At 45.3% G+C, this 26,778-nt stretch overlaps 1 protein-coding gene and 1 pseudogene across 4 annotated transcripts; one reads left to right on the forward strand and one right to left on the reverse strand.

Moving 5' to 3' along the window:
- Positions 1 to 26: 26 nt before the first annotated feature.
- LOC136533061 (gamma-interferon-responsive lysosomal thiol protein-like) lies at positions 27 to 4,800 on the forward strand (annotated as a pseudogene).
- A 309-nt stretch (positions 4,801 to 5,109) lies between these two features.
- LOC136533033 (uncharacterized) lies at positions 5,110 to 21,147 on the reverse strand. 4 transcript variants are annotated; one of them, XM_066525608.1, is made up of 21 exons: positions 20,611 to 21,147; positions 19,891 to 19,934; positions 19,714 to 19,777; positions 19,519 to 19,633; positions 19,328 to 19,395; positions 18,935 to 19,032; positions 18,687 to 18,858; positions 18,173 to 18,386; positions 17,242 to 17,368; positions 16,942 to 17,051; positions 16,756 to 16,845; positions 15,938 to 16,060; positions 15,726 to 15,859; positions 9,948 to 10,028; positions 9,775 to 9,867; positions 9,628 to 9,699; positions 9,389 to 9,428; positions 8,933 to 9,177; positions 7,219 to 7,396; positions 6,400 to 6,605; positions 5,110 to 5,854 (listed from the first exon to the last, which is right to left on the reverse strand). In XM_066525608.1, exons 1-21 carry the CDS (start codon positions 20,710 to 20,712, stop codon positions 5,555 to 5,557), a joined length of 2,676 nt encoding a protein of 891 aa, XP_066381705.1. In that variant the 5' UTR covers positions 20,713 to 21,147; the 3' UTR covers positions 5,110 to 5,554. The 4 variants fall into 4 exon arrangements, with proteins under 4 accessions (XP_066381705.1, XP_066381711.1, XP_066381707.1 ...); XM_066525614.1 differs by having other exon boundaries at positions 5,111 to 5,854; positions 19,519 to 19,626; positions 19,714 to 19,793; positions 20,611 to 20,705; XM_066525610.1 differs by having other exon boundaries at positions 5,111 to 5,854; positions 19,519 to 19,626; positions 20,611 to 20,703.
- Positions 21,148 to 26,778: the final 5,631 nt, after the last annotated feature.

Here is a 26,778-nt window from a genome sequence, read left to right on the forward strand (position 1 = left end):
ATCATCAGTTCCCTCACGACGGTACGAAAGAACCGATCGATGCTTTGCCAATGGCCACTCACCACGGATCAGTGTAAGAAAAATAAAGCAAGAAAAGTCGTTAGCACGCAAACACACGGCACGAGCAATCGAGCACCATGGCTGATCCCCGGCGCCTCCTCCTCCTGCCGCCGCTCGTGCTCCTCCTCGTCGCCGCCGGCGCGATCCTCCTGCCGCAGCGCGGGTCCGCGGAGGAGGGGAAGGTCTCCCTGGAGCTCTACTACGAGTCGCTGTGCCCGTACTGCTCGCGGTTCATCGTGAACCACCTCGCGGGGATCCTCGAGGACGGGCTCATCGACGCTGTCCACCTCCGCCTCGTCCCCTACGGCAACGCCCGCGTCGGGTCCAACAGCGAGATCTCGTGCCAGGTACTAAAATTTTATATCACGTCCTCCAATCATCGCAAAACTGTCAATGAATCGCTCAATTACTGCTCTGGCCTTTCTTCGGTTTGCTTAGTTTGCTTATGCTAGAAGGTAGCAGTACAACGATACTGTGCGCACGGTAGCGGTCGTGCAAGCGTGGCATGTTAGCGCCCACACCTTCGTGGCTTCGTGCTCACCGGTATCCAACTGTTCGCTCGATGGTTTGTGTGGTCACTGTTTGAGAAAAATAAGCGAACAAGATGGCTACGGGAAGCGTAGTAATGTGCACGTGTTATATACCTTATCGTCCTATCAGTATCAAGCGCTCTGAACGCAACTGCTGCAGTGGTATCAACGCACAAGATAAGTGCCTAAACTTGCCCTAACTCCTGACCCTGTTCGGCTGATATTAAAGCCGACTGAAGCTGATTTGTTATGAGATGAAAGTATGGTAGATTTTAGTTGATAAGCCGGCTGATAAGTTCAAACGAACATGCCCGTATATTTTGTCATCCAGATGCGGATAATTGACTAACGACCAGCTCGCTGGTTAGTTTATGAGCTGATAACCCCGGCCAGTGCTGGTTTGTTGTGAGAGGAAAACACTGTTGGCTGACTGATAAGACCTATATGAAACCAACAAGCGAACAAACTGTAAGGCTTCGTTCGTTTACAGCCTGGAACTGTTCGATAATTAGTTACAAAATACTTTTGCTCTTTGGCAAACCACATGCTTTCAATATAGACATATAGTAATACTACTTGTGTTACTCTCTCTATTTTAAATTATAAATTATTTTAACTTTTTTAGTATATTTTTTTCTATGTATTAAGATATAATAATATGTCTAGATTTATAATAAAATAGATAAATCATAAAGTCAAAGCGTCTTATAATTTAAAATACAGAGAGTAATATTTTTGTATTGCATCAGCACGAACCACGAAGGGTAACCGCCGACATTTTTGTAGTCAGGTTCCATTCCATCAACTAGTGTACTCAACTGGTTGACCATGGAGAGATATTAAATTGCCCTGTTCGCTTAAACTTACCAGTCTGACTTACCAATACGGTGTTTTTTTTTTCACAACAAAACAACATTAATCGATTTAACTGCCGTAAACGAGCCGAACAACACCCAAGGTTAAAAGATAACTCGTGCAATAACATCACTATAGTTGTAGTGGACCGCTTGCAACAATATATCACTATAGCGGCCGTTGATCTCCACGCTATCACTACATAGAAGACTAAAAAAATATAGCATATTAAAATTTAGCAACAACGCTCAATATTAAGTTTGCTGTAGCTTTTTAGGCCATTATTCATAGTGGAAAGGTTCAAACGTCAATGTAAGGAGCTGTTTACGTCAATTTAAGGAGCTGTTTGGCACTGCTCCGGCTGCAACTACCTCCTTCTGCAGATACGGGCTTTGTTCGCTTATCTTATAATTCGTACTTTTGAACTTATTTTTTCAGTCGAAATAGTATTTTTTCTCTCACAACAAATCAGCCGGAATAAAATTTTAGCTTATTTTTTTAACGAAGCAACAGGGCTACTATGCCGCATTGCGCAGCCCTGTACTGTACTGTAGCATGAAGCCAGCCGGCTTAGTAGTTGGAGGCGGAGCGGAGCCACCAGAGCTCCTCCAAGCTGGCCCTAAATGGTTAAATTGGCAATAAGAATGTTGAAAATGGTGGTTTAAGTGATAACAAAGAATTGTCCTGTTCGCTTGGCTGATAAGCAATGGCTAAAAGTACCGTTGACTGATTTGTTGTGAGAGAAAAATATTATTCGTTGGCTGAAAAAGTATGGGTTAAGCCAAGCGAACTGGGTGAATACTGGGATGTAGAATGGTGTTCCTTTTTATTAGTATGGGAATTAAAAGTTAATTTGCTCATGTGTCTTCTTTATATCTTGTCATTTGTGTTTTCTTTGTGACGTACACCATAAAAATGCAATAATGAACTAGGAACTTCTAAGTATGTTAAGCACTGACTTGATGTCAGTATTGACATGCTCCAAAATTTTGGCTATTTTTCAGACTTTCCAATTGGCACCCCCATTTGCAGTCCGCTATCAAGACACTTAACTAATCATCTACGGAGTACTGCTGTGCTCTCACGACATTCTCTCGCTCACCGTAATTGTCAGTTGCTTACGCAGAAAAGAACACAGCACCTTCACCTTATCCGCATACGCATCCGTTGCTGGCTTCCCTCGTACTCTTTCGGGATGTTCTTTGAAGTACGCACGGTCGCAGGCTGTTTACGCTTTGCACAAGCGAGGCAACTCCAATCTGGTCCAGGATCCCGTCCGCGTTCACGAGCTCGATGTGTCGGTCCGTCGGTCCCACGGTCGCTGCTCTTGAGACACGCACCGCGCCCCACGTGGCCCTCTCATGCTCGTCTCGGTCTGGTAATAACGGCGCGCGGCCGGCGCACGCGGCCACAGCCATCACCCCACGCGGCGACCTACCTTGGCATTCCGACCGATCCCACCCAATGGCCACCCGCCTCGCCATCGCCGCGCTCCTACTGCTCGCCTCCGCCTCCGCCGCCGCCGTGGTCGGCGAGGAGGGGGCCGGGAAGGTGGCCGTGGCGCTGTACTACGAGTCGCTGTGCCCCTACTCGGCGCGCTTCGTGGTGAACCACCTCGCCAAGGTCTTCGTGGACGGCCTCCTCGAGGTCGTGGACCTCACGCTCGTCCCCTACGGCAACGCCCGGATCCACCCCGGCGGAGTGATCTCCTGCCAGGTAGAGCGCCGCCCGATCCGCTCCTCGCGTTTTCTTTGCAGCTTCGTCCGGAATTGCGGTCCTTGAATTCGCATCCTGGGTGTCACTGCTTGCTGGAGTAGAGTACTAGTTAATCTGAGACAGAATTGGAGATTTTGTTGTTAATTACTCTTAGAATACAGCCTGTTCGCTGTTTCGTATCGTTGCTGGTTCGTGAACAAGTGGTTGGTTTGTGTAAGAGAAAAATACTGTTTCGACTGAAAATTTACGATCGTTTACGACAAGCCACAGCCAAACGAACAGGTTTATTATAGTTTTGCAGTAGCAGTAATTGCTGATGCTAACACAGTAACACTGCTGAGCTGATGGTGGTTGTTGTTGCAGCATGGCCCGTACGAGTGCCTTCTCAACACCGTGGAAGCTTGCGCCATCGACGCCTGGCCGGATTTGGTAATTCCTCTCTCCTCCTAAGCTCTGCCCACTCATAGGGCTTTGACCTGCAAGAATGACTCCACGAAACTCCGGACAGAACGGTAAAACGTGCAACAAGCCGATCGACAACCGGTTGGTCAAAATGAATCTGCCATTGACAAATTAGCAGTTTTTTTTTTTGAAATAAAGACAAAATAGCTGTTGCACTCTGTGATCAAAGCTTCCGTGTCAAACCGACACCATTTCTGCAGTTTTCTCAAGCAAATCTTGTTACTTTTGTAGTCATTCTCAATGTTTACGTGTATGCCTCTGTCGTTGTTGTTGGGTACAGGATGTGCATTTCAGTTTCATCTACTGCGTGGAGGACCTGGTGGTGAAGCGCCAGTACAAGGATTGGGAGTCCTGCTTCCAGAAGCTGGGCCTCGACCCCAAGCCTGTAACACAATGCTACAACAGCGAACTTGGCCACAAGGTCCGTCCTCAATTCTTCTTCGGCTAGCTTTTTCTAATACTACTTCTTTGTGCTGCTATACCACTTCTATCCCATCTCTCGCATGTCGCATTCTCTTGTAATTGTAATTCAATGCATGTTCTAACCGCAGTATGAATTTGCATCTTGTTCATTGATTTGTCCCAGCTTGAGCTCGAGTACGCGAACCAGACTAACGCTCTCGAGCCCCCGCACCGGTACGTCCCCTGGGTGGTCGTCGACGGGCAGCCCCTGTTCGAGGCAAGTTCCACCTGGACTTCAACTGCATCCATGGCTCACCCTTCACCTTGCCCAACTGTTTGATCAAACTCATTCCATTGGCGGTGATGACTGATGAATATGTTTTCGTCGTTTCAGGATTACGAGAATTTCGAGGCTTACATCTGCAAGGCCTACAAGGGCACTCCACCGAAGGCCTGCGAGGGTCTGGGACGTCTGCAGATGGCGCTCGAGACAGCGGAGGCGCGAAACGGCGTCAGCTACAACTCCGGCGTCAGCAAGCTTGCAACTGCTGCTGAAGATGGGGGTAGGGAGCAGTAAAGGTGTGGCTGGGAGAATACTAATGGATTAGCTGTGTGTCCTTTTGGGTCATGTGAACATAAGAACATTACATAGGGCCGTTACATCTTGCTCTCCAGGATACACAATTTATGGGGCCTGTACATCGTACAGTAATAGCTAATATAGTAATAACATTATATAGTCGTTGCTGTTTTATTATTATAATAACATTTTTTATCCTCTTCAAAAACATATACATTATGTCTAGATGCATAGTAGAGAAACCAAATCGTCGTATAATTTAGAAATTTGGAACGGATGGAGTAGTTTTTTTAATGCAATATCACTGACCCCAAAGAGAGAAACATATGATCCCGAAGGACCTAACTTCCTTTAAGATAAACATACCAGATATTTGGGTCAGGTATTGAACTAGATTCTTCGTGGGGGAGTTCTACTATTTCTACGAAGCAGTATGATCTTAGAAGTGTGGCAAAGCGATGGAAGGAATCGAGAATGGGATGAACCCATCTACGAAATGCGAGCGGATATAAAAAATTCAAAATTCATGGATACAGTAATGAACGAAGTCTAGCTCATTGCACAAGTCATACAAGACAATTACAGTATATGTTAACGTACATCAATCCTCGGTGTGCGTTGCAACTCGCCAGTCCACCACCTTACACACCAAAGCCGTCAGCTAAAATAGAGCTTGTCTATAGCCCGTTATCTAGACGAAGCCAAACCAAAGAATATACTAGCACAAAAGCACACCCCCCGGATAACTTCTGCTAAAGACGTAAATAGTCAATACTTTGATCTGATGTAAAAAATGGATGCATTCCCTCAAGGTGCCACCAGCCATGTCCTGCTACTCCCTTCTGGGCCTCTGGTACATCCAACAAAAAATTACAATGATAGTTGATCTGCACCACCGGAATTCTAAGCTAATTAAAACATCAATTGCTCCTCTCATACATCGTGCAGCTCAATCCCAGGATGTTACAGACAATGCAACCCAAAGATCATTAGATGTCCCAGATATATACATCCTATGTGTCTGGATCTGCTCATCGTTGGTACATAATGGGGTTGGGCTCGAATAATGACCGTTGCTTATTCTTTCCTGGACTGAGAATATGATTTCCCTTTGCATCGGTTCATGGCCATTCAGAAGATTCCCCATGCTCAAAACTTTCCTCCAAGACTGATTAGCAGTAGGGGGAGGAAACAGATTCGATACAACATCTCTCTCATACATCCCGACCTTTTCCTTAGTTGTGAACTCCTAACATAGAATATTAAAAGAATATCAGGAAGATAGCCTCAGAAAATTTATCAGCAAAAGAAAATAACAGCTTGCCTAGGCACAGCAAGAAACTAATAGAGTAATATCAGTCTTAGAGAACAAGAAGATTTGGAGTAAACAAAAAACCGAATGAAAAGCACACCGTGAGGAATAAAAATATCACTAGTCCACCCCCACATGGCCACTGGCTGAAAAATGTAAGCAAAACAGTGTGATAGAGAAGAAGCTTGCAGCTTACTACTATACAAATCAGAAGTTCTCACATGGCTATAATATGTAATGACTACCACCAACTTGTAGAGAAAAACTTAGGTGGTAGAGCAATATCTTCATATTATGGAAACCCTTGAGTTTCCAGTGTCTAATAACTGTCGGATAAATTTCAAGAACTGCATCGTCCATGATTTTAGGCATAAGCAATGCACGAGCAAATTAAATCAGATACGGACATTTTAGCTCCATTATCTTTGTTCCTGTAAAAGATTACTTGTGTAACAACTGAGGGTAAAGAACATAGGATTTACCTTTTCATAGCAAATGCTTTCCAGGCTAGTTCCCATTTTTGGAAGATAGAAGTTGAAGTAGTCGTAAAAAATTGCTTGAGCTAGTCGTGGAGCATCAATAAGCTTCCGATGGATGGAAGCAGAAAGAATCAGTAACTTCTCGATGTGCTCAAAAACTTGACAAAGCCGTTTCAGGTCTCCAGCCAAATCATTGACATCAGAATTCCCTGTTAAAACAATGGCCTGAGTATTCATGCCAGTGACCGGTGCTCAACATCCTCAAAGTTCTCTCTAGTTATTATGTGGAGCAAGCACCACTCCCGCGGTGGCAAGAATCCAGCGACAGGTTAGGCAGCATCATCTTCAGTAAGTTTCATCAGAGTTAACCATTCATTTAGAGTTTGTTAGCAGGATTGATTAGTTGATTGGTTTGTTAGCTTATGAGAAATGATAGAAGATTGGTTGGCTTGTTGCCTATGTAAACCCATCTGATGTATCCTTGAAAGCTAAGCAATGAGATAATCTCCACATTGCCGATCACGACTACCACCTGCATAGTCCGGGTCCCGTTCCCCCACACCACAACACTAGTCCCTAAAGGATGGCTGGCTTACAGCTCATAATCCAGGCTGTGTTTTATAGCTGTACCCTCGATGAGCAATCTTAACGGCATTACACATTTCAAACTGGATATTGGTTGCATTGTTAAACAAATAGAAGGATAAGCGAACACAAAAGGTTATCTTTAGAAGAGAAGGTCTCCTGTGAATATCAATCCATAAATACTTCTTTCAAAATGTAAAGTCTACAGTTCACACAGCTGTATGGAAAGTATAGTACCTTGAAGAGATTTCAGTGTTGACGCCATGGTGGCATATAGCTGATCCATTTTTGTCTTCATTTCCTTGAAGCCACCATACATGGTCTTATTCAGGATATCAGCTGACGATTTGAAAGCAGCGCACACCATTTGCTCAAGGAGCTGCTGTGGCCTCAAAGTTTCAAGGTAATGAAGCACCTGTGTATCACATATATAAAATGCTGAATAAGTAGCATGCTAGTATTTTATCGATAGTAAGAACTAAGATGGTATCTAATATTCATGAAGAATTGAAGGTCATGGTCCTACTTTTAAAGTGATCATCCAACCCCGTACAGTTCAAAACCCCCATCTTCCAGCAAAATAAAATGTGTGCTGCTTAAGTTGTAGTTTGTTTATACGAAAAATCAAATGGCACCCAATGTTCACGCATACTGGACATCACGACCGCATCCATGAAATCTCAAGATTTGTTTTCATGGCAAACGAGTTGATGGCACTATCGATGACCTTCTTTATCTCATGGTATAGACAACACAGCCGAGCGAATGGTTAGTTGATGGCGGTGGTGGAGCAACAGTGTTGGGAGATGGGGGAGCGGCTGCCAGTGGCCGGCGGCGGCGGTGGAGGTTGGTGGCTGCGGAGCAGCAGGATTGGATTAGGATTTCGAGGATGGCTCAAATAATCACCAGGCTTAGAGGTGTCTTGGGAGGTAGGACAAACCAGCGGGGCAGCGGGCGGCTTGGCCGGGTGGTAAGGGCGCTGCAGGCGGGCGGTGGGAGGCTGGTGCTGGGGAGTGATGGTTCAGGGGCTGCCGGAGTGTTCCGTGGAGGGCGAGGTGGAGAAGGCAGGGGCAGTAGGTGAGTGTCGAAGTCGTTGCTGGCCATGGGCTGCTGTGGAGATCGCGGTGGGGCGCCTGGGATGCAGAGGAGGAAGGGCGGGAGGAGGTAGAAGGATCAGTTTCCACCAGAGTTGGAGATGACAGCAGGTGCCCAGATGTCATTGTTTGCACTTTATCAAGATCACGTCCATAGATGGTCCAGATGTAGAAGGATGGCTGGGATGCAGAGGTAGCAGAGCTAGAAGGATCCATTTCCACCAGATCTGTTTGTCTTGCACCTCAAGTTCGCATGGAGGGTCCAGATGTCCAGGACACGGGAACACCTGGGCACAGAATCTGCTTTCTTTAAGGGTGTACCCAGTGCAGAGAGCTCTCGCTCTGTGCGGGGTCTGGGGAAGGGTGTCAGTGGCAAGCCTTACCCTCGCCTGTGCAATGCGAGGAGACCGCGACTCGAACCCGGGACCTTCCGGTCACAGGCGGTAAGACTCTACCGGTCATAGAATCTGCTTTCTTTCTTTATTTTAATAATTACAACAACAACAACAAAGCCTTTTAATCCCAAGCAAGTTGGGGTATGCTAGAGTTGAAACCCAACATGAGCCCCTAGTCACGGTTCAAGCGTTTATTTTAATAATTGAAACATTTAATTTACACTTCGTTAGTAATTGCATTGGTCGTTTGTAATTGAATAGTACAGTAGTACTCCATCCGTTTCAAATCGTAAGTCCTTTTGGCTTTTCTACACTATGTCTAGATACATAGTAAAAACTATGTATTTAGAAAAGCCAAAACGACTTAGAATTTGGAATGGAGGGAGTAACTTTCTAGCACAAAATGCCGCAAGCCATCCTATAAGTAATAAGGCGATGAAATTACCAGCACATGGGTAGTACCTTTTCTCCTTCCCGAACAGGGTCAAGCAAAGACTTCTGTTCGGAAACAGGCAATGGCGGAGCATCATTCCAGATTTTGCGCCACACATTCCCATGTTCGGACATACGCTGAGAAAGCTTTCCTTTGGGAGGCCAGCCTGCATTACCATCTGTTTTGTCCTCACTCACCCAGTCACCAGGTGAATGCCACCGAATAAAATCTTCAAAGACAGCATCTGGGTTTGCAGCTTTAAAAGCAGACATATCTAAGCAAGGAGCAGAGCTTCCTAATTAGTAGCAAATGAAGAAGTTCCACAATAGAAGTAACAAAGAGGAAAAGTAGAATAACTTCTTCAAAAGCTCTAGTCATTGCTCATAAATTAGAGTTAGTAAAAGAAAATTCCTGAAGATAGACTCTAGAACCATTAACACATTATGTAACAAATGAAATTTCATGCTGTTCCCACAAAATCTTACCAGAACATAATATATCCCTTTCAAGTTGTCCAGAGAGACCCTGCAGGAATAGAGGAATGCTATGTAATTTCTTGTAAACTTGATCTTATTTAGGTAGGCTGTCTGATAGGTCCAGCATGCAATGGAGTCAGTAGTACATATAATCCAATTAACAGACATACTGTAGTTCTTTGGATAAACCTATGAATCAGAAAGGGATTTGACCTTTCATGCATACAACAGCAAGTTTAAAAACTTACAATGGCATTGCCAAAAGCTTCGGCTGCATGGAGCCTTTCTTCATGCATATCTTCGGTCATCAAAGGTGCATCCTAAGGAACTGATGGAAACATAAGGGGGTGCATGTGGATCACAATATTAAACCTGAAGAAGAGGGCAAACAGAACCTGAGTATATGGAGCATGCATTTCCTGAAACGTATTCAGGAGCATCATTTTAGGCACAACACCAGCTGATCCTTTCCTAGACTTGTTCACTGCCTGCTCTTAATTATGAGTTAGCAACTTAACATTAAATTGTTTTTGAGTTCCAAATAGACATATTGAATGAGTATTATTACCGTACTATTTGAAGTCTCATCTTTGTAGCCAGCACCTTTCTCACGGTTCAGTGATTTCTTTCTCTCAATGCATATCGTGAGCTTCAAGGAGGAAAAAAAAACAAAAGACACAATTTATTCAATACGCTGGCAAAACAGGTCACCCCTAAGGCCCTAAAAGCTTAAGGACCGGGTAAATTATTTTAAAGAATCTTTGCCAAAACCTGATTCATGAATTTTTTTTGTCTATCAGGCACATTCAGGATATGCCCCTACTACTCATTACACTCATTACTCATATGTGTTTTGAAATTTGAACTTTTTTGATAAACTTTATACCCCGTATCTGTAACATCCTAAAATTTGCATTCTTTTAAAATTAGTAAATATGATTTATTTAAGCAAAGGTGTGTGCATTAAAAAAAAGGGAAATAATAAATTTTGTGGAATTAAAATTTAAAAATAAGGTTAGAAAACTTTTGATGCATACATGCTTCTGCATGTCATTTTGTGAATGCTTGGAATTTGTTAAAGATTTCAAAAAGAATTGAAATTTGAATTTAAAAAGGGATTTGGAAAATTGTAGAAGAAATAGAAAAGAAAAGAATCTTTTTCCCCTTTCTTGAAATCGGCCCGCTGGCCCCCTCTCCCCGCTCGGCCCAGCACCGCAGCCCAGCTCTCCTCCCCGCGGCCTAGCACCCCGCCAACCCAGACGCGCGCCTCGGCCGCTCGGCCCAGCAAGCCGCGCCAGGCAACCGTAGCCCACGCTCCCTGCCGCTGACGCCCGGGCCCCGCTTGTCGGCGCCGCCTTCTTCCCCGCGCGGCTCGGAACCGCCCGGCCTGGCCGCAACCGCCGCCCACGACTGATATCGTGGGAGCGCCCCCCCCCCCCCCCCCTCGCGCCCCGGCCGCTACAAATAGCAGCCGAGCCTTCCCCCGCGCACCCTGCTGCTCCCCGGCTCTTCTTCGCGCTCGCCAAGCACCGAGGAAGCTCCGCAACCGTCGCTCCGTGGTCGCCGGGATCCGCCGTCTTCTCCTTCGCACGGACCGCCGAGCTTCCCCGTCCTCCTTCCTCCCCGCGGTGAGAACCCCCCGGCCTCCCTCTATCTCCCGGTACCTCTACTTTCTCTTTTCTTGGCTTCTTGAGCTCTGGCCGCGAGCTCCGCAAGCCGTGGTCGCCGGCCATGGCAGCCACCGCGCTACCCGCTATTCCCGGCCGCCGTATCGGCATGGCCGAGACCCCCTTCCTCCCCCGCGTTCACCGGTGCTCTCGGTTTCGCATTTGGTGAACCCTAGCCCCCTAACCGCGCGCGACCGAGACCTCCACGCCGCCGGCAATGGCGCCTCACCGCCGGCGTCACTGTGCCCGGCCGGAATTCTTCTCTCTCCCTCCCCAGGTCTAATCCGAGCCCTCCATCCATGATCCGATGGCCGAGATCAGCCGATACCCCTTCGCGTGGCTGTTTTGTAAAAGAGACCCTGGACTTTTCTAAGTCCTAACCCGCAGTCCAAGGCGTAGTTCCCCGAATGCGCAATCCCGTTTCGAAAGCGTAAACTTCACGGTTTAAGTCAAAAATACGTTTTCAGTATTTACAGAAATGCCATTTGAACTGTTTCGCTTATAAAATTGTCGTTTTACCTCCGAATTAATCCATTCAAATCGCGTTAGCTTCGTAATTTCATAAGCTACATGTTGGAACTACTGTTAGTCAAGTTTGGAATTTTTTAATTTCATGATTAGATTTAATTAAATATATGGCTATAGGAAAACCCGTTTAAATCATAACTTTCGCATTTTAGCTCCGTTTTTCGTGAACTTCGCGTTGACGTGATCGTAGCGAGACGTAGATTATGTTTACAAACATTTTATCTTGTTTTCAATACTGTTGGTGTACTGTTCTAATGATAGGAATGTTTGCTTTGCATGAATGCTTTTGGAATGTTGTATGTTGCTGTGTTGGTCGCGTTCAGACGGTGAGGAAAACGTTGGAGACCAAGAATTCTTCGACGACCAGCACGAGTTTGTGAACCAAGGCAAGTATAGCATGGGCCTTTCTTGATATCCTATATCACTTTAATCAATTACTCATTTGCATGTGTCTAATTTTGATACCCGTAAGGACATCCTAGTGATTGTTTATCTTGTTCCTTGTCTCCTATGGGTTAAATGCATATGGGTAGATTGCTAGTGCTCTAACTGAACTTGATATACATGATGATGAATGATACTATGGAACTAAGAGTTTAACATGATTCATAACAACTGTTCCATAGGGCGAAGGTGCAAATGTCCTTTGTTCATGTTGCTCCCAGCTCTCCATAAGGACTTATCTGTCGGCAAAAGCTGGGACTGACAGTGCAACCGGGAGAGTCATATGGCTCTGACTTTAGCTCAGTAATAGGATCTTTCCTAGCTAGTTAGAGGTTATCTTTTTGGCGCAAATGGGAGAGTCATATGCCCTATGAGTATAGCCGCGATGGATATGAGCCATAGGAAAGGGGGGTTCCTACATCTGCCTGCCAATGGACATCTGCCTGCTAGCTAGGAAAGATCCTATTACTGAGCTAAAGTCAGAGCCATATGACTCTCCCGGTTGCACTGTCAGTCCCAGCTTTTGCCGACAGATAAGTCCTTATGGAGAGCTGGGAGCAACATGAACAAAGGACATTTGCATCTTCGCCCTATGGAACAGTTGTTATGAATCATGTTAAACTCTTAGTTCCATAGTATCATTCATCATCATGTATATCAAGTTCAGTTAGAGCACTAGCAATCTACCCATATGCATTTAACCCATAGGAGACAAGGAACAAGATAAACAATCACTAGGATGTCCTTACGGGTATCAAAATTAGACACATGCAAATGAGTAATTGATTAAAGTGATATAGGATATCAAGGAAGGCCCATGCTATACTTGCCTTGGTTCACAAACTCGTGCTGGTCGTCGAAGAATTCTTGGTCTCCAACGTTTTTCTCACCGTCTGAACGCGACCAACACAGCAACATACAACATTCCAAAAGCATTCATGCAAAGCAAACATTCCTATCATTAGAACAGTACACCAACAGTATTGAAAACAAGATAAAATGTTTGTAAACATAATCTACGTCTCGCTACGATCACATCAACGCGAAGTTCACGAAAAACGGAGCTAAAATGCGAAAGTTATGATTTAAACGGGTTTTCCTATAGCCATATATTTAATTAAATCTAATCATGAAATTAAAAAGTTCCAAACTTGACTAACAGTAGTTCCAACATGTAGCTTATGAAATTACGAAGCTAACGCGATTTGAATGGATTAATTCGGAGCTAAAACGACAATTTTATAAGCGAAACAGTTCAAATGGCATTTCTGTAAATACTGAAAACGTATTTTTGACTTAAACCGTGAAGTTTACGCTTTCCAAACGGGATTGCGCATTCGGGGAACTACGCCTTGGACTGCGGGTTAGGACTTAGAAAAGTCCAGGGTCTCTTTTACAAAACAGCCACGCGAAGGGGTATCGGCTGATCTCGGCCGTCGGATCATGGATGGAGGGCTCGGATTAGACCTGGGGAGGGAGAGAGAAGAATTCCGGCCGGGCACAGTGACGCCGGCGGTGAGGCGCCATTGCCGGCGGCGTGGAGGTCTCGGTCGCGCGCGGTTAGGGGGCTAGGGTTCACCAAATGCGAAACCGAGAGCACCGGTGAACACGGGGGAGGAAGGGGGTCTCGGCCATGCCGATACGGCGGCCGGGAACAGCGGGTAGCGCGGTGGCTGCCATGGCCGGCGACCACGGCTTGCGGAGCTCGCGGCCAGAGCTCAAGAAGCCAAGAAAAGAAAGTAGAGGTACCGGGAGATAGAGGGAGGCTGGGGGGTTCTCACCGCGGGGAGGAAGGAGGACGGGGAAGCTCGGCGGTCCGTGCGAAGGAGAAGACGGCGGATCCCGGCGACCACGGAGCGACGGTTGCGGAGCTTCCTCGGTGTTTGGCGAGCGCGAAGAAGAGCCGGGGAGCAGCAGGGTGCGCGGGGGAAGGCTCGGCTGCTATTTGTAGCGGCCGGGGCGCGAGGGGGGGGGGGGGCGCTCCCACGATATCAGTCGTGGGCGGTGGTTGCGGCCAGGCCGGGCGCGGGCGGTTCCGAGCCGCGCGGGGAAGAAGGCGGCGCCGACAAGCGGGGCCCGGGCGTCAGCGGCAGGGCACGGGGGAGCGTGGGCGACGGTTGCCTGGCGCGGCTTGCTGGGCCGAGCGGCCGAGGCGCGCGTCTGGGCTGGCGGTTGGCGGGGTGCTAGGCCGCGGGGCGGGGAGGAGAGCTGGGCTACGGTGCTGGGCCGAGCGGGGAGAGGGGGCCAGCGGGCCGATTTCAAGAAAGGGGAAGAAAAGAGGAAAAAGATTCTTTTCTTTTCTATTTCTTCTACAATTTTCCAAATCCCTTTTTAAATTCAAATTTCAATTCTTTTTGAAATCTTTAACAAATTCCAAGCATTCACAAAATGACATGCAGCAGCATGTATGCATCAAAAGTTTTCTAACCTTATTTTTAAATTTTAATTCCACAAAATTTATTATTTCCCTTTTTTTTAATGCACACACCTTTGCTTAAATAAATCATATTTACTAATTTTAAAAGAATGCAAATTTTAGGATGTTACAGTATCTATGAAGTGGGAATTCTTACAGGATCCATTTGACACCCAATATGAAAGAAAAGAAGTACCCCCCCTATTTATTTTCCCAAAACTAAAGAACTAAAGTAAGTAAAAAAAAGGGGGGGGGGGGTACTTGGTTCATAAGATAACTAACAAATAGCTTCTAGTGCCAATTTATGAGATGCAAAATAAATGGTGAAAAAATAGTTGAATCATTCTACAAACAGCAGCTTGCAGAAGCAAATGAGAATCCATGAGATTGTATACCTCTTTCTTTTTTTCTAAAAAATGCAGGAGAACTGTGTATCATTATATTAAGGAATGGGGTAAGAACACTTAAAAAAGTCATACACCCACACCAATCAGACATACAAAGAACCAATGTACGCCCTTTACAATAGGAAAATCAACCATGATCTAAACTTAACTCTCACTCGGCACAAGGGCCAAGAGGTAATTAATGTCTCGTGCCCTAGCCAGCCCCTCGAATAATAGAATCAATAATGCGTGGATCTTTCCTCCAAGACTGATTGTATATCAAGCAACAACAGAATCAATAATGTGTGGATCTTTCCTCCAGGACTGATTGTATATCAACCACTCATACCACCCCCACCTCCCACCCCTCTCCTCTCCTCTATCACTTCAAAAAGGACAAAAAAATAACTTTCAAATATTTTGTTGTATTAACAATTCCCTGTAAATTTTCTTTTCCCAACACCCCCATAGTTTCAATCAGGCTTATCCTTCACTATCAGATGAAGTTACCTATCCACAGCCAGAGCAGGACCAAGTTTTTGGCCATGATCCCAGTACAACTCAAGGAGGTGCTGGCAGTAATATAGGCTGTGTTGATCAAAGTGGCAAAGACATGATGACATGGGCCATATTAGAGCTTGCTGTTCTGGCATGGAAGCGGAGCAGAGCTGAGAGCATGCATTGGCTGAGCCATGTGAAGACAGAGACATGCTAGAGTACTTTTATATGTGTATTCCATTTTTATATATATTCATGGCAACGCATGGCGTGAAACTCGTATACCATGACATTTAATCATGGTACACCAAGCAACAATATAACTAAATAAATAACACTTTCTCTCTGACTGTTATAATCTTGTACGAGGAAATGTGGCTTTAGAGACTAAAAAAGTATTGATGTACCATTTGTAACTTTTGGTGGATAAGACAAGAAGAGAGATCAATGCTTGAAGTGCTTTTCATCCTAGGCAATCTTTCTGATTCCTCCCAGCACCAACGAATTTCCCGCACAAAATCAATCCACAGTACAGCAATTGCTGGCAAAAATGAGTCTTTTATCAATAAAGGTCTCAAAAAATCACAAATTAAAAGAGAAGTCAGAACATGTTACAGACCACGTATATTGCAGTTGCCAAACCACAGTGCATGCAAACAGAACTGGCCAAAAAGTGAATCTGCAGGTGCACCTCTCATAGCACGACTATACTTGTTTTCTGCTTCCATATAGTTACCAGTCTCTGATAAAAAGAAGCATACGAGTTTTTTAGATCTAAAAATGAATTTGAAGTGAAGGGTGCAGAAATGAAATGAAATGGGATACCATGATACATCTATCTGTTTCTCACTAAGTAATGTCATTTCATTATTGTTAGTTGAGTTTGAGTTTACAAATTCAGCAAAGCTGATCAGTATCTACAACCTGAAAATCTAGCATTGATATCATTTTTATGCTCAGCAGCTCATGAAGCTTGCACACAAGTTGAGGGCATAAAAAGGGAAACTGGGATATAACTCACAGGACTAGAACTAGGTAACTATCAGATCAAGCAAGACAGAACCAGGCATATTGAATGCTGAAGTAAGCCACTTGATGCTGTCAATCTATGAAAGTACCAAAGAGAGCAGCACGACACTAAAATTCCTTTTCTGCAAAGACTAGCAGATCATTCTAAGGCTCAGATTAACTGATGTCTAATTACACAGATTTTGAAGTCTTTCCAAAGTGCTATATTTAAATAGCATGCAAGAAGTACCCTATGAACCGGCCTAATTACTTATACAGTTATATACTCTCAGTCTAACGCAAGCGCAACATTTGGATTCTTCAGACTGTCAGCAATGAACTTCATAAGAGATTGGCTCCATTATGCTCAGTAGTGTTTTGATTCAGTAACTAAGTTCCTTCAAGGGAAAAAGGAGGATAAATAAATACCATCACTGAAAAGATCTTTCATAACACGATCAATAACTGATGGCGGAGGCACAGTAGCAGTAGATTTCGAATTATCCTGGCCTGAAGTATCTGCTACCTAGCATGGAAAATTAAAATTAGAAACAAATTGCTAGAAGATAACTGGGATCACTTGGAAGGTACTGTGATTTGTATCAAGTTCTTAACCTGCAACAAAGTCTTCTAAAAATTGTGCCTCCACTGATGATTCATATGCATTTACTAGAAGATGTAGCTGGGATGCAAACCCAACAAATTTTCCAATAGAATCATCTACCCTACAATGTAAAGTTTAGCATAAGTTAAAAAAAACATCCAGCATATGGCAAAACAATATATTATTTATGTATGAGACACCTACTAATGGTGAGTGTTGATGCAAAGGATAGATATAATGCATATACTTTATGAAATAGAAATTACTTGCAGAAGGTTAACAAGGGATTTACAAATAAAAAAGGTTAGTACATGTATTCAGATACAACTGGTTGAAGGAACCAGCTATCAGCATCAAACGAGGAAGCATTTTCCACTTCAGCCATCACAAGTGTCTCTTCAAATGTCTTCTCTCCCCAGATGGCAGTCAGCTCAAAACCTAGGATAATCAAGTGGATCATGTTCCTAAATATACATCGATTTGAAATATCATATAGGGAAAAAATGAAAACAAGAGGTGCAGCCAATCAAATATACAACAGGCTAATACCACTGTAGTTGGGACAACACTTTTCCAAATATATCCTCCAAAAACTCATCAGAAATATGGACCTAGTTATAATAGCTAATTTTCTACATGGTAATCTACCTTGTATCATGCACATACATCATCTCCTTGAATCCTTGTCCATGTTAGAGTTGTTCTTATATTATGAAGACTGAAGTGTGAAGTCACAGAACAAGAAATGTTCACCTCATTATTTCCTTTTTACAATGAAAGGGGAGATTTTATTCTACATGGAGAACAGTTTTAGTGTCAAAAGGGTAAAATTATATCTCAATGACTGTTATGTATTTCCCTGATACAACAACAATCTAATACGTAAAAGATGGGATAAACTCAAACTGAAAAGTGTAACTACCACTAAAACAGGATAACAGAAATTGTAAGTTCTGATGATAGATCAACATTGGATGTGATATGTCAAAGCAGATTGACCTTATGTTACTCGATGGTGAAAGGGCATAGTTGCAAAGTGGAATGATTCAGGAGAAAGTTTCTTAAAGTGTTGGTAACTTTTTTTAGGGAAATACAGCAGATGAAACTCCTACTGTGGCAGTGTTGGTAGCTTATTGATGTTGATCTGTGCCTCTTAGATTCAATCCCATGGTTAGCATTGGTTATTCCCATTATAGTCTTTTATCCATATTTTCCTTGTAAAAGTCATAAAACTTTAGTTACCTTTAACAGGATCCTCAGCAGAGTACCACTCTGCCCAAGGGCAATCATCGTCCCATAGTTTTCTAGGGTGGTTTGCAACTTCATTTTCAGTCAATGTCTCAGTAGCTTCGGAATCTAAAGTTTCATTATCATGATCATATTCTGGAGTCCTGTAGCTAAGCTTCATTGAAAAGTGAACCTTTACCCTAGCTGGAAAATCTGTCGAGGATAGGACCTTCAAAGTCAAAACAGAAAGACAAAGGTTAAAACATGTACAAATTCAGAACAGTTATGACATGCTGAATAGGGATGAGTCAATGAGGAACAGAATCACTGAACAAAAGTATGTGGTATATTCCAAAGCTCAAATGCTATACATTGTGTTGCATAATGGTAGGCCAGTGCTATCTTTTCCTCCTATAAAGAAAAGGTAATCTTGGCCCTTTTGGCAACTGTTTAGTTTTGTAAAATACTATAAGATTTTATGGAAAAACTAAGACATCAGCAAACGGTAAAAGCTTTCAGAGATACTCACAAATTTTGACAGAAATAGCTCATGTAACCCCTCCAGATGCATGAGTCTTATTGGCACCTGACTACCAATTCGATCAGCTTCAAATCTTCGAGTAAATACAGTTCCCAAATTTTGAATCCCTATAGAGGCTTTCCGTGAAGGGTCATGAACTGGTACAAACGCTGGCCAATTGCTAAATGCAAAATCATTAGGTAAAATGACAGTGATAATGCTCGTTAGGGAATCGGTAATATTTAAAACTTACTAACCTGCCACAATTAGAAAGAGCAATTGCTACAGAACTCAAAAGCTTAGTTGATTCCGGATCATCGAGAATCACACCACTGGCACTCAGCGGAGCAATTATCTGCGAGCACATAAAAACGCTATGAGTAGTGAGTTTAATGATGCAAACTAGCTTATGCACAATTATTAGGTTTTAGTGCTGAATGCTCCACTACATATTAGAGCTTGGCAAAATTTTTGGAAAGGTACATAAAAATTTGTTGCACCGTAATTCAGGTTGGCAAACATGCAATTGCTTTATACTGAAATAGAACTCTGTACACAAAAAAAAAATTGAAGTGATAAATGCACCCAGCAGAAAAACCACATAACAGGTCCTTGTATAACTGGACTAAACGCAACAAAGAAAATCATACCAAAAACTCATCAACTCCAAATGAGAGCTGCATGCTATGTGTATCATCGTCCCAATATGAGTTTTGGCCTACAGATAGATATTAGTGACTGTGAGAATTGAGAAAAAAAATAATAAGCAAAGCTATTTGGAGAAGAATAACATGACGTACAAGCTTCTTGAAAGTATTATAGTTTAACCAAATAAACTCACCTTTTGCAGATTTCATGAAATGATACTCCATAGAATAGACTCTTTTCCCATGCTTCAGTTCACGCTTGATCATATATAAGTTTTCAAAGGGAGGAACACCCTCTGCACCTTTTTGCTACAAGAATATATGTTAGCTAACAGATCAATCAATTACCACACAAGGATGAATATCAGGTCCCCCATACAGAGCTCTACCATTAAGATCTTCGCGCCATCTGCAAGCCATTGACGGCAAATAGCCTCTATCTCAGATATAAACCTGGATGCTCAAGAAACTGTTAACAATCCCTTGCGCATAAGTAAACTTGACCAAACATGAGAATAAGGAACTTGGATAGCACCATTGTAAGCATTATTGCAGATTTGCTGTACCTTTCCCATGACGAAGCAATAGTGAAATCATCGAACCGCTCAAGCTGTGGACAGAAATGAAATATGATAAATCAATAGATAATTTCCATCTCAACAGAATTTTGACTTCTTAAATGCATGGAGCTGCACACAGTCAGCTTTAAATAAAGCAACAGTGTAGAAAGACTAGCACTAACTACAAGATGTCAAGTTACATGCTCCCAATCTAAACAGGCAAATGGTACCCAACAAGGCACATAAGCTGCAGTTACCGAGTAAGTAGCATGATGGACAGGCACACATTATGCAATTGAGCATCAATCATCAAAGTATTGTTACATATCATCCCAAAAGAAAAATTGCCAGGTTTTCCGCCTCTTATAGGAAATCGCAATAGGGAACGTGCAAATGCACGCTCCTTAAGAAGCAAAACACTCTAAATAGCACAACACAGGCTACATCAACTGACCAACACACTCGTGAATCGTTAACTGCACGCCAATGCATTGATAGCAGAACTTGGCGAGCAAAACACCGTTCGAATTCTTCAGAAGCCCAGAAGTAGCCTGAGAAACTTCAGTAATTCAAATTGCGAACCTAGCAACTACAGCGCAATACGCCAATATTAATCCCCATCACGCAAAGCCAGTACCGAACCAAACGCGGTTGGTCCAAAATATCGAACCCGAACTGCGAGCACGGGCGTGAGCGTGAGCGTCAAGGAAGCAAAAGCGCGAGTACCTCCTCTTCGGCCTCCTCCTCCTCCTCCTCGGTCTCCTCCAACTCTTCGTCCTCTCCGATCCTACGGTGCTTCGCGTACCTGGAGGAGGATGTGGAAGCCATGGCGGCGCGCTCCCTGGCGCAGCGGGGGCGAGCCTCGAGTGGCGTGGTGCAGTCGCGTGGAAGCTGTGAGACGCGTTCCCGTTAGATCGGCAAGGGGGGAGAAGCCGGGACGGAGGGGAAGGGAAGCGGAGGAGCGTGATGCGTCGATGGCCGATGCCTCGTCGACCGACGGACCGAGTTCGCAGTTCGCTTCTGGTGATGGTGATTGTGGCACCGTACGCTGGTCCCACGACGGTTTCTACAGCCGCGGGCCCACGAATGGGGGTGAAGTGCAAGACGAGATGCTGTCGATATCGGCCCAGACCCAGTGCATGGAGCATTATGCATGGTCACAGTGTTGGGCCTCGTTAGCACGACTTGGGGAGACTTGGGAGAAGGGAGAACCCGCGGGATGTGGATGTAACCCACGGGGAAAGACAGATGAGGTTCAGGCCTGTTGAGCTATAATCTAGTTACCCTTTTCTATTCTGTCTATTTCTATAAAAGCTGGCAAGTTGGCAACGAGCTCTAGCATATTTTTTTTAAAAAAAGATTGAACTCTAGCGTTTAAAAAAAAGATTGAGCTCTAGCATTTAAATTCAGAATTTCTAAATGTAACTCGGGTGTTGGCTAGCTGTAGGAAGTAGCGAAATTAGTTGCTTGTGCGTCTCAAATCAAAATAGATTCAATTCTACATTTTTATCTTAAGTCAAACCATTTATTGACCAAATTTTATATACAAATATTTATAATATATTGTAACACCACATAGTCAATAATAAAAAAGTTCGGATCCACTCTGCTGGCGGAGTGAACCCTCACTTACACTTTCCTTCCCGAGTCCCCGTTTCCACGTAAAAAAGAATAACCCTTAAATGGTGATATAGACTCATGAAGCCTTGTTATGTTCACCTAGACACCCTTAATAGCAAAGGTGTCACTAAATAAATTCCCACAAACATTACATCAATACATGAGCCACCATGAGCTAAATTAAAATTGGTTTGGATGTAATATGCACCACCTCCACAAAAAGGGGCTCGACGAGCAAACGTGTCCGTAGGGCTCTGATTGCGCTATAGAGTCTAAGGGTCTGCTTGGGCTGTTCTGTTTCATGTATTTTTTTAACTTTGGTTTATGTTTTTGAGCTAAATAGGTGTAACTCTACAAACTCAACTTTAGAAAAAAAGATGAAGTTAAGAGAGCACCTAATGAGATGCTCCAGAGAAGCAGAGACTCTGGGCCTGTTTGGTTGGTGACGAAAACTTGCAACGCCTAACCTTCGGCAAACTGTGGCTGTAACAGAAAGTGTGGCGAGCAAAATCGAAGCCAAACTTATGGCACAAAAAATAAGTATATGACATGTGGGACATGGTGCTAGGAAAGTTCGACGTGCCATAACTGTGGCAGTGAACCAAACAGCTGCCGAAGAAACTATGGCATGGCCAACCTTTGGCATGACAAGCTTTGGTCTCCAACCAAACACGCCAGGTTTTTTATGGAGTTTGTGGAGCAGTCCCAAACAAGAACCCTAAAGTAATCAAATCTAATACATGTTGAGTGGACCATATATCATGACCAACCCACTTATGCTTCCGATCTCACTTGACATAAAAAAATCTATTCGAGGATGACGGTATAGATTCTAGCTAGAAGCCTTATATGTTGATATAATCTGCCGTTGATATAATCCACTCTTAACAATTGAGGTGCGCGCTAAACCCTCACGTTCTCATATCAACACACACGATCACACGAGAGCCACCATAAGTTAATTCAAATTAGAACAGGTGTAACAAATACCAACAAAATATTATATAGATTTAATATGGAATGATTTTTTATACCATACCTTTTGGTGCACTACTACACTCAGCATCTTTCACAGCCACGTCGTAATCCATATCCTAGTCCAATTTTGGCCTCGACGGTAAGCTGTCAACAGTGATGGTCATAGCCTTCACCATCGGCATCTAGGACCGACTGCGATGTACACTAACACTGTCGATTGGCTTATGATCCGTTCATGATTAAGTCCTTACTTCAGTCGTATTAGAGCACGATCTGACTATGGATGTACAATAACACTGCCGCATTGGCAAACGATCCGACTGCGTCGAGGCTATTAAAACCATCGTGTGGGCACAACAACCGCGTGTGTAGTGGTCACCAGCACCGTCGCCTTGTACTTTGACCCGACTGTCAGCGGTGTGGGTTCACTATCGGTTCGATGGCCGAGATGCCTGTGTAGTAACCATGGGCAAAATTAACCGAGAACCGAAAACCAAACCAAAATAACCGAAACCAAAACCGAAATAACCAAAACCGAAAAAATCAGTCCCTAATTCGATTCTGACTTCCTGGGAACCGAAATTTACTGGGTCAATTCGGTTCTGACCCTTGGTTAACCGAAATACCTGAATTGACTGAGATACACAAAGAAGCCCACCAACAAATATATAGCCCAATAGCCCATAATAAAACCCTATGTATATAAGTGTTGGTGTTTCATAAACTGGACTAGTAAACTTATACGATTATCGTGCTGCTCTAGGAAGATGATGGTAGCATCCAAAAAACATGAGGATTTATACTGGTTCAGGCCAGAGCCCTACATCTAGTCTCGGAGATGATCGAATGCGTGTTCCTCGCTTGAATGCTCTGGAGTTCTTACAATGAAGGGTGCAAGAATGGTGGAAGAGGTTGAAGAACCTAAGGTAGGCGAGGGGCTACCCGAAGGGAAGCTCTAGGAGCCCTACTACTATGGTGAGTGAATGAAATGGTACGGGATTCAGAATATCTCGTGATGGGTGCCCTGGCTGCCCTTATATAGAGTTCAGGGCCAGGGCATATACAAAGCAATATGTTCTCCCGACCAAGGGATCGTGAGCCTGAGGGAGGGCCTATCTAACTTGGCTTGCAAGCTATGTCGTCTTGTGGTGTACGTCCGGGCGTGGGTGTCATCATGGTCTTGTGGCCATGTCGTGTCATAGTGTGGCGTGGTGCTACAGTGTCGACCATGGCGGCACTATAGGCATGATGGTGGTTCACCAGCCGCCCTATGTAACATGGTCTCTGCTGTGGTCTTCATCATCATCTCTTGGTTTCATGAGGCGTCGTATAGGAGTTGGTGGCCGCCCCCAGGTCAGCAATCGCCTTGTTGTCTTGAGGAGCGGGGGGCCACGATCCCTACAGTTGGGGGTGTGGTTCCCGCCAGCCTAGATGGCCTCTGAGTCAAGGCCCTCGTCATGGATCCTATCTCATAGTGGGTAGGATCATACTCTTGTCTCATCGGGCCACATCTGGCCGGTGGTCATCGTACCTGTCATCACCGCTTTGGGCAGTATTGTCTTGTCTATGCAGCGTGGCACATGGATGATGTCTAACCTATTCGAGGTGACTGTTGTCCCCTTGGTCCTTGCGGGGTCAGTGCGGCGTGCTTGTTCTTGTCAGAGAAAGCACGCTTAGCTGGACTCGACCTCTCCCCGTCCCTTCTAGGGGCCATGACAGGGGTGAGGTTGTGTGCCTCTCAAGCGCCGTGCGGCTAACGCAGGAGGAAGAGGTTGTGGCTAACCCTGGCCTTAGCGTCTGACCTAGTTTGGTTAGCTTAGTTGGGCCTCGGTCGTTCAGGCCTTCGCTAGCTGATGTATTGCGGGCCGCATGGCCTGCTGACTAATTGATGCCTTGAGACACCTGGGGTTATGACCCTGATAGTAGCCCTCGAGCGTTTTTGTGATCACGAAGTGATCATGAAAGCACTGAGATGCATGTACATTGAGCGTGGGTTCATAGTCATGGCTTGTTCAAGCTTTGTTGCTCGACCCCTTATGGGTTGGTGCGTTCAATGCGGTAGGTGGCTGCTGCGTTCCGCCCCGTCAGGACACCCTAGCGACGCAGTACGCGAATGTCATGCCTTGCCGTGTTAGTGTGCCACGTATTGGGGCTCATGATCCAGGTGGGGCCAAGCGGTCCCATTGACATTCCGCCGACCTTGCCTTTGGGTAGCTCTTGTTTTTTCCCCAACCTTATGTGGGCATCTATCGTTGGTTGTGGCTTTTTTTCGTCATGTGGTGCGGGGATCCTAGGCTACGTGGTTCACTTTTGGGCCTATAAGTATCGGCCTTGCTTGAGCTACTCGCAACTGTGTTTGAGAGCCTTCTCTTTTAGTCCTTTTGAGATGCTCGATTTTGAGAGGAGAGGAAAATGGGAGGAAAAGAGAGAGACACCATGCATTTTTGTTTTGTTGAGGTTTTCTTATGGTGGCCGGGTGCCAATGTCTGTCTACCTATTGTTCGGTGCTAAGAGGGATCTTGCGATTTGGGCAGGACTAGGTGGCATGGTTATTGGAACCATAGTTTTGCGACCTCCTCGTTCTCCAAAGCGCTCTGGCTCGGATGTGCGAGGTGGCCCTCGTTGTGGGCGGTTTCTCCATGTCATCCATGTCCTTGTGAGATGGCGACAATAAGGTCATCTCTCACCCTCGTGTGTCCTATGCTCCGGGAGTTGTGATGCTAGGAAGAGTTTTTCGGGGTGCTTCTCTTCGATCCATTTTGTCGTGACAAAAGGGAGTGTCCCAGAAGCCTCTATTCAGCGCCATAGCTCCTAGAGCTTGGGTTGCCTCTACTGCGTCTAAGGTTGCCAGGCCGCGTGGCACTAGCCATACTTGTTTCATTAGGAATTAGAGAAGGGTTTGTTTGTAAAGTGTCGTGGTGCTCGGCTGGGTTAGTTTATAATTTCCCAGGCTTTGACCCAGGGTTATCTCTTGTTTTTATGGATTTTTTGGTTGAGCTTGGCGCCGAAGTTTTAGAGGCATCTTCCTTGACTAGAGGTCGTCGCCTCAACTTGGTGCCATCAGGACTATGGCCCTCATGGGATGCATTGCTATCCAGTTGAGGATCGAGGATTTGGGGCACTGGTGCCCTCGTCTTCGTTTCTTGATGCCCTTTGTGACCCATGGGGTCGTGATGCCTTGTACGGGCAGGTTTTTTAGTTACACCCCACGTGGGGAGAGGCATGTCCACCGTAACCACATAGTCAGAGCGGTGCGCCTCGTCGGGGTTGATGGGTAATCCGAGCGGGACCTGATATCCTCCCCAATCGACGTGGAGTTCTGCTATGTCTCACATGAGACGTCCCATAAATCATCGGTAATCAAACCTGTTGGTCCCCAACCGCCTCCATAGTGGTCAAAGGACAAGATGCCTCCCCTAAGGAGGGGTCAACCTAGGTGTCGGGGACCAATGTTAGGGTACCTGAAGAGGAGGAGCTAATGACCATTAACATTGATTCATCCACACGATCAAGAGTGCCACTATATTGCTTGCTGGGTCCCTTCTTGTCCAGCCACCGAGACCATGGGCCCTGCCTCATCTGACCCTTGAGGGTTGGCTCTGCCTTGGTGGGTGCTGCGGCCATGGGCCCCATCTTGCCCGACCCCTGAGGGTTGACTCTGCCTTAGGCTAACTCCCATGGGCTAGCTCCGCCTCACCCAATGTCTAAGGGCTGGCTCCGCCTCGCTCGACATCCAAGGGCTGGCTCCGCCTCGCTCGATGTCTAGGGGCTGGCTTCGCCTCACCCGACTTCTGAAGGCTGGCTCTGCCTCGCTCGACGTTCGAAGGCCGGCTCCACCTCGCCCAACGTTTGGGGGCTGGCTCCGCCTAGCCCAACGCCCAAGGGCTGGCTCCACCCCGCCCGACATCTGGGGGCTAGCTCTGCCTCACCTGATGTCCAAGGGCTAGCTCTGCCTCGCTCGATGTCTGGGGGCTGGCTTTGCCTCGCCCGACGTCCGGGGTCAGCTCCACCTCGCCCGACGTCTGGGGTCGGCTCCACCTCGCCTGACGTCCGAGGACTAGCTCTGCCTCGCTCGACATCCGAGGGCAGGCTCTGCCTCACCCGATGTCCGAGGGCTGGCTCTGCCTCGCTAGACGTCTGCACGCGACTCCTTCATAACGACACGCTCAGATAAGGTAGGGCACTCAAGTCAACCACAATACCGAGGACCGTACCCTACATGTCTGTAGGAAAGTACCATCAAGACATGATAAAAGGGCGCTTTGTGACCTTCCAGGCATGACAGAGCCCAAACAG

This window comes from Miscanthus floridulus, chromosome 2 (assembly GCF_019320115.1).
Source record: "Miscanthus floridulus cultivar M001 chromosome 2, ASM1932011v1, whole genome shotgun sequence".
Lineage (NCBI taxonomy): Eukaryota > Viridiplantae > Streptophyta > Magnoliopsida > Poales > Poaceae > Miscanthus > Miscanthus floridulus.

Coding starts and splice junctions, on each gene's coding strand:
- LOC136533033 (XM_066525608.1), bottom strand. CDS start 20,712: ATGGCTTCCACATCCTCCTCCAGGTACGCGAAGCACCGTAGGATCGGA. Junction 7,397..8,932: donor CTGTTCGGGAAGGAGAAAAG/GTACTACCCATG, acceptor TGTGATACACAG/GTGCTTCATTACCTTGAAAC. Junction 6,606..7,218: donor AACACTGAAATCTCTTCAAG/GTACTATACTTT, acceptor TTGTTTTAACAG/GGAATTCTGATGTCAATGAT.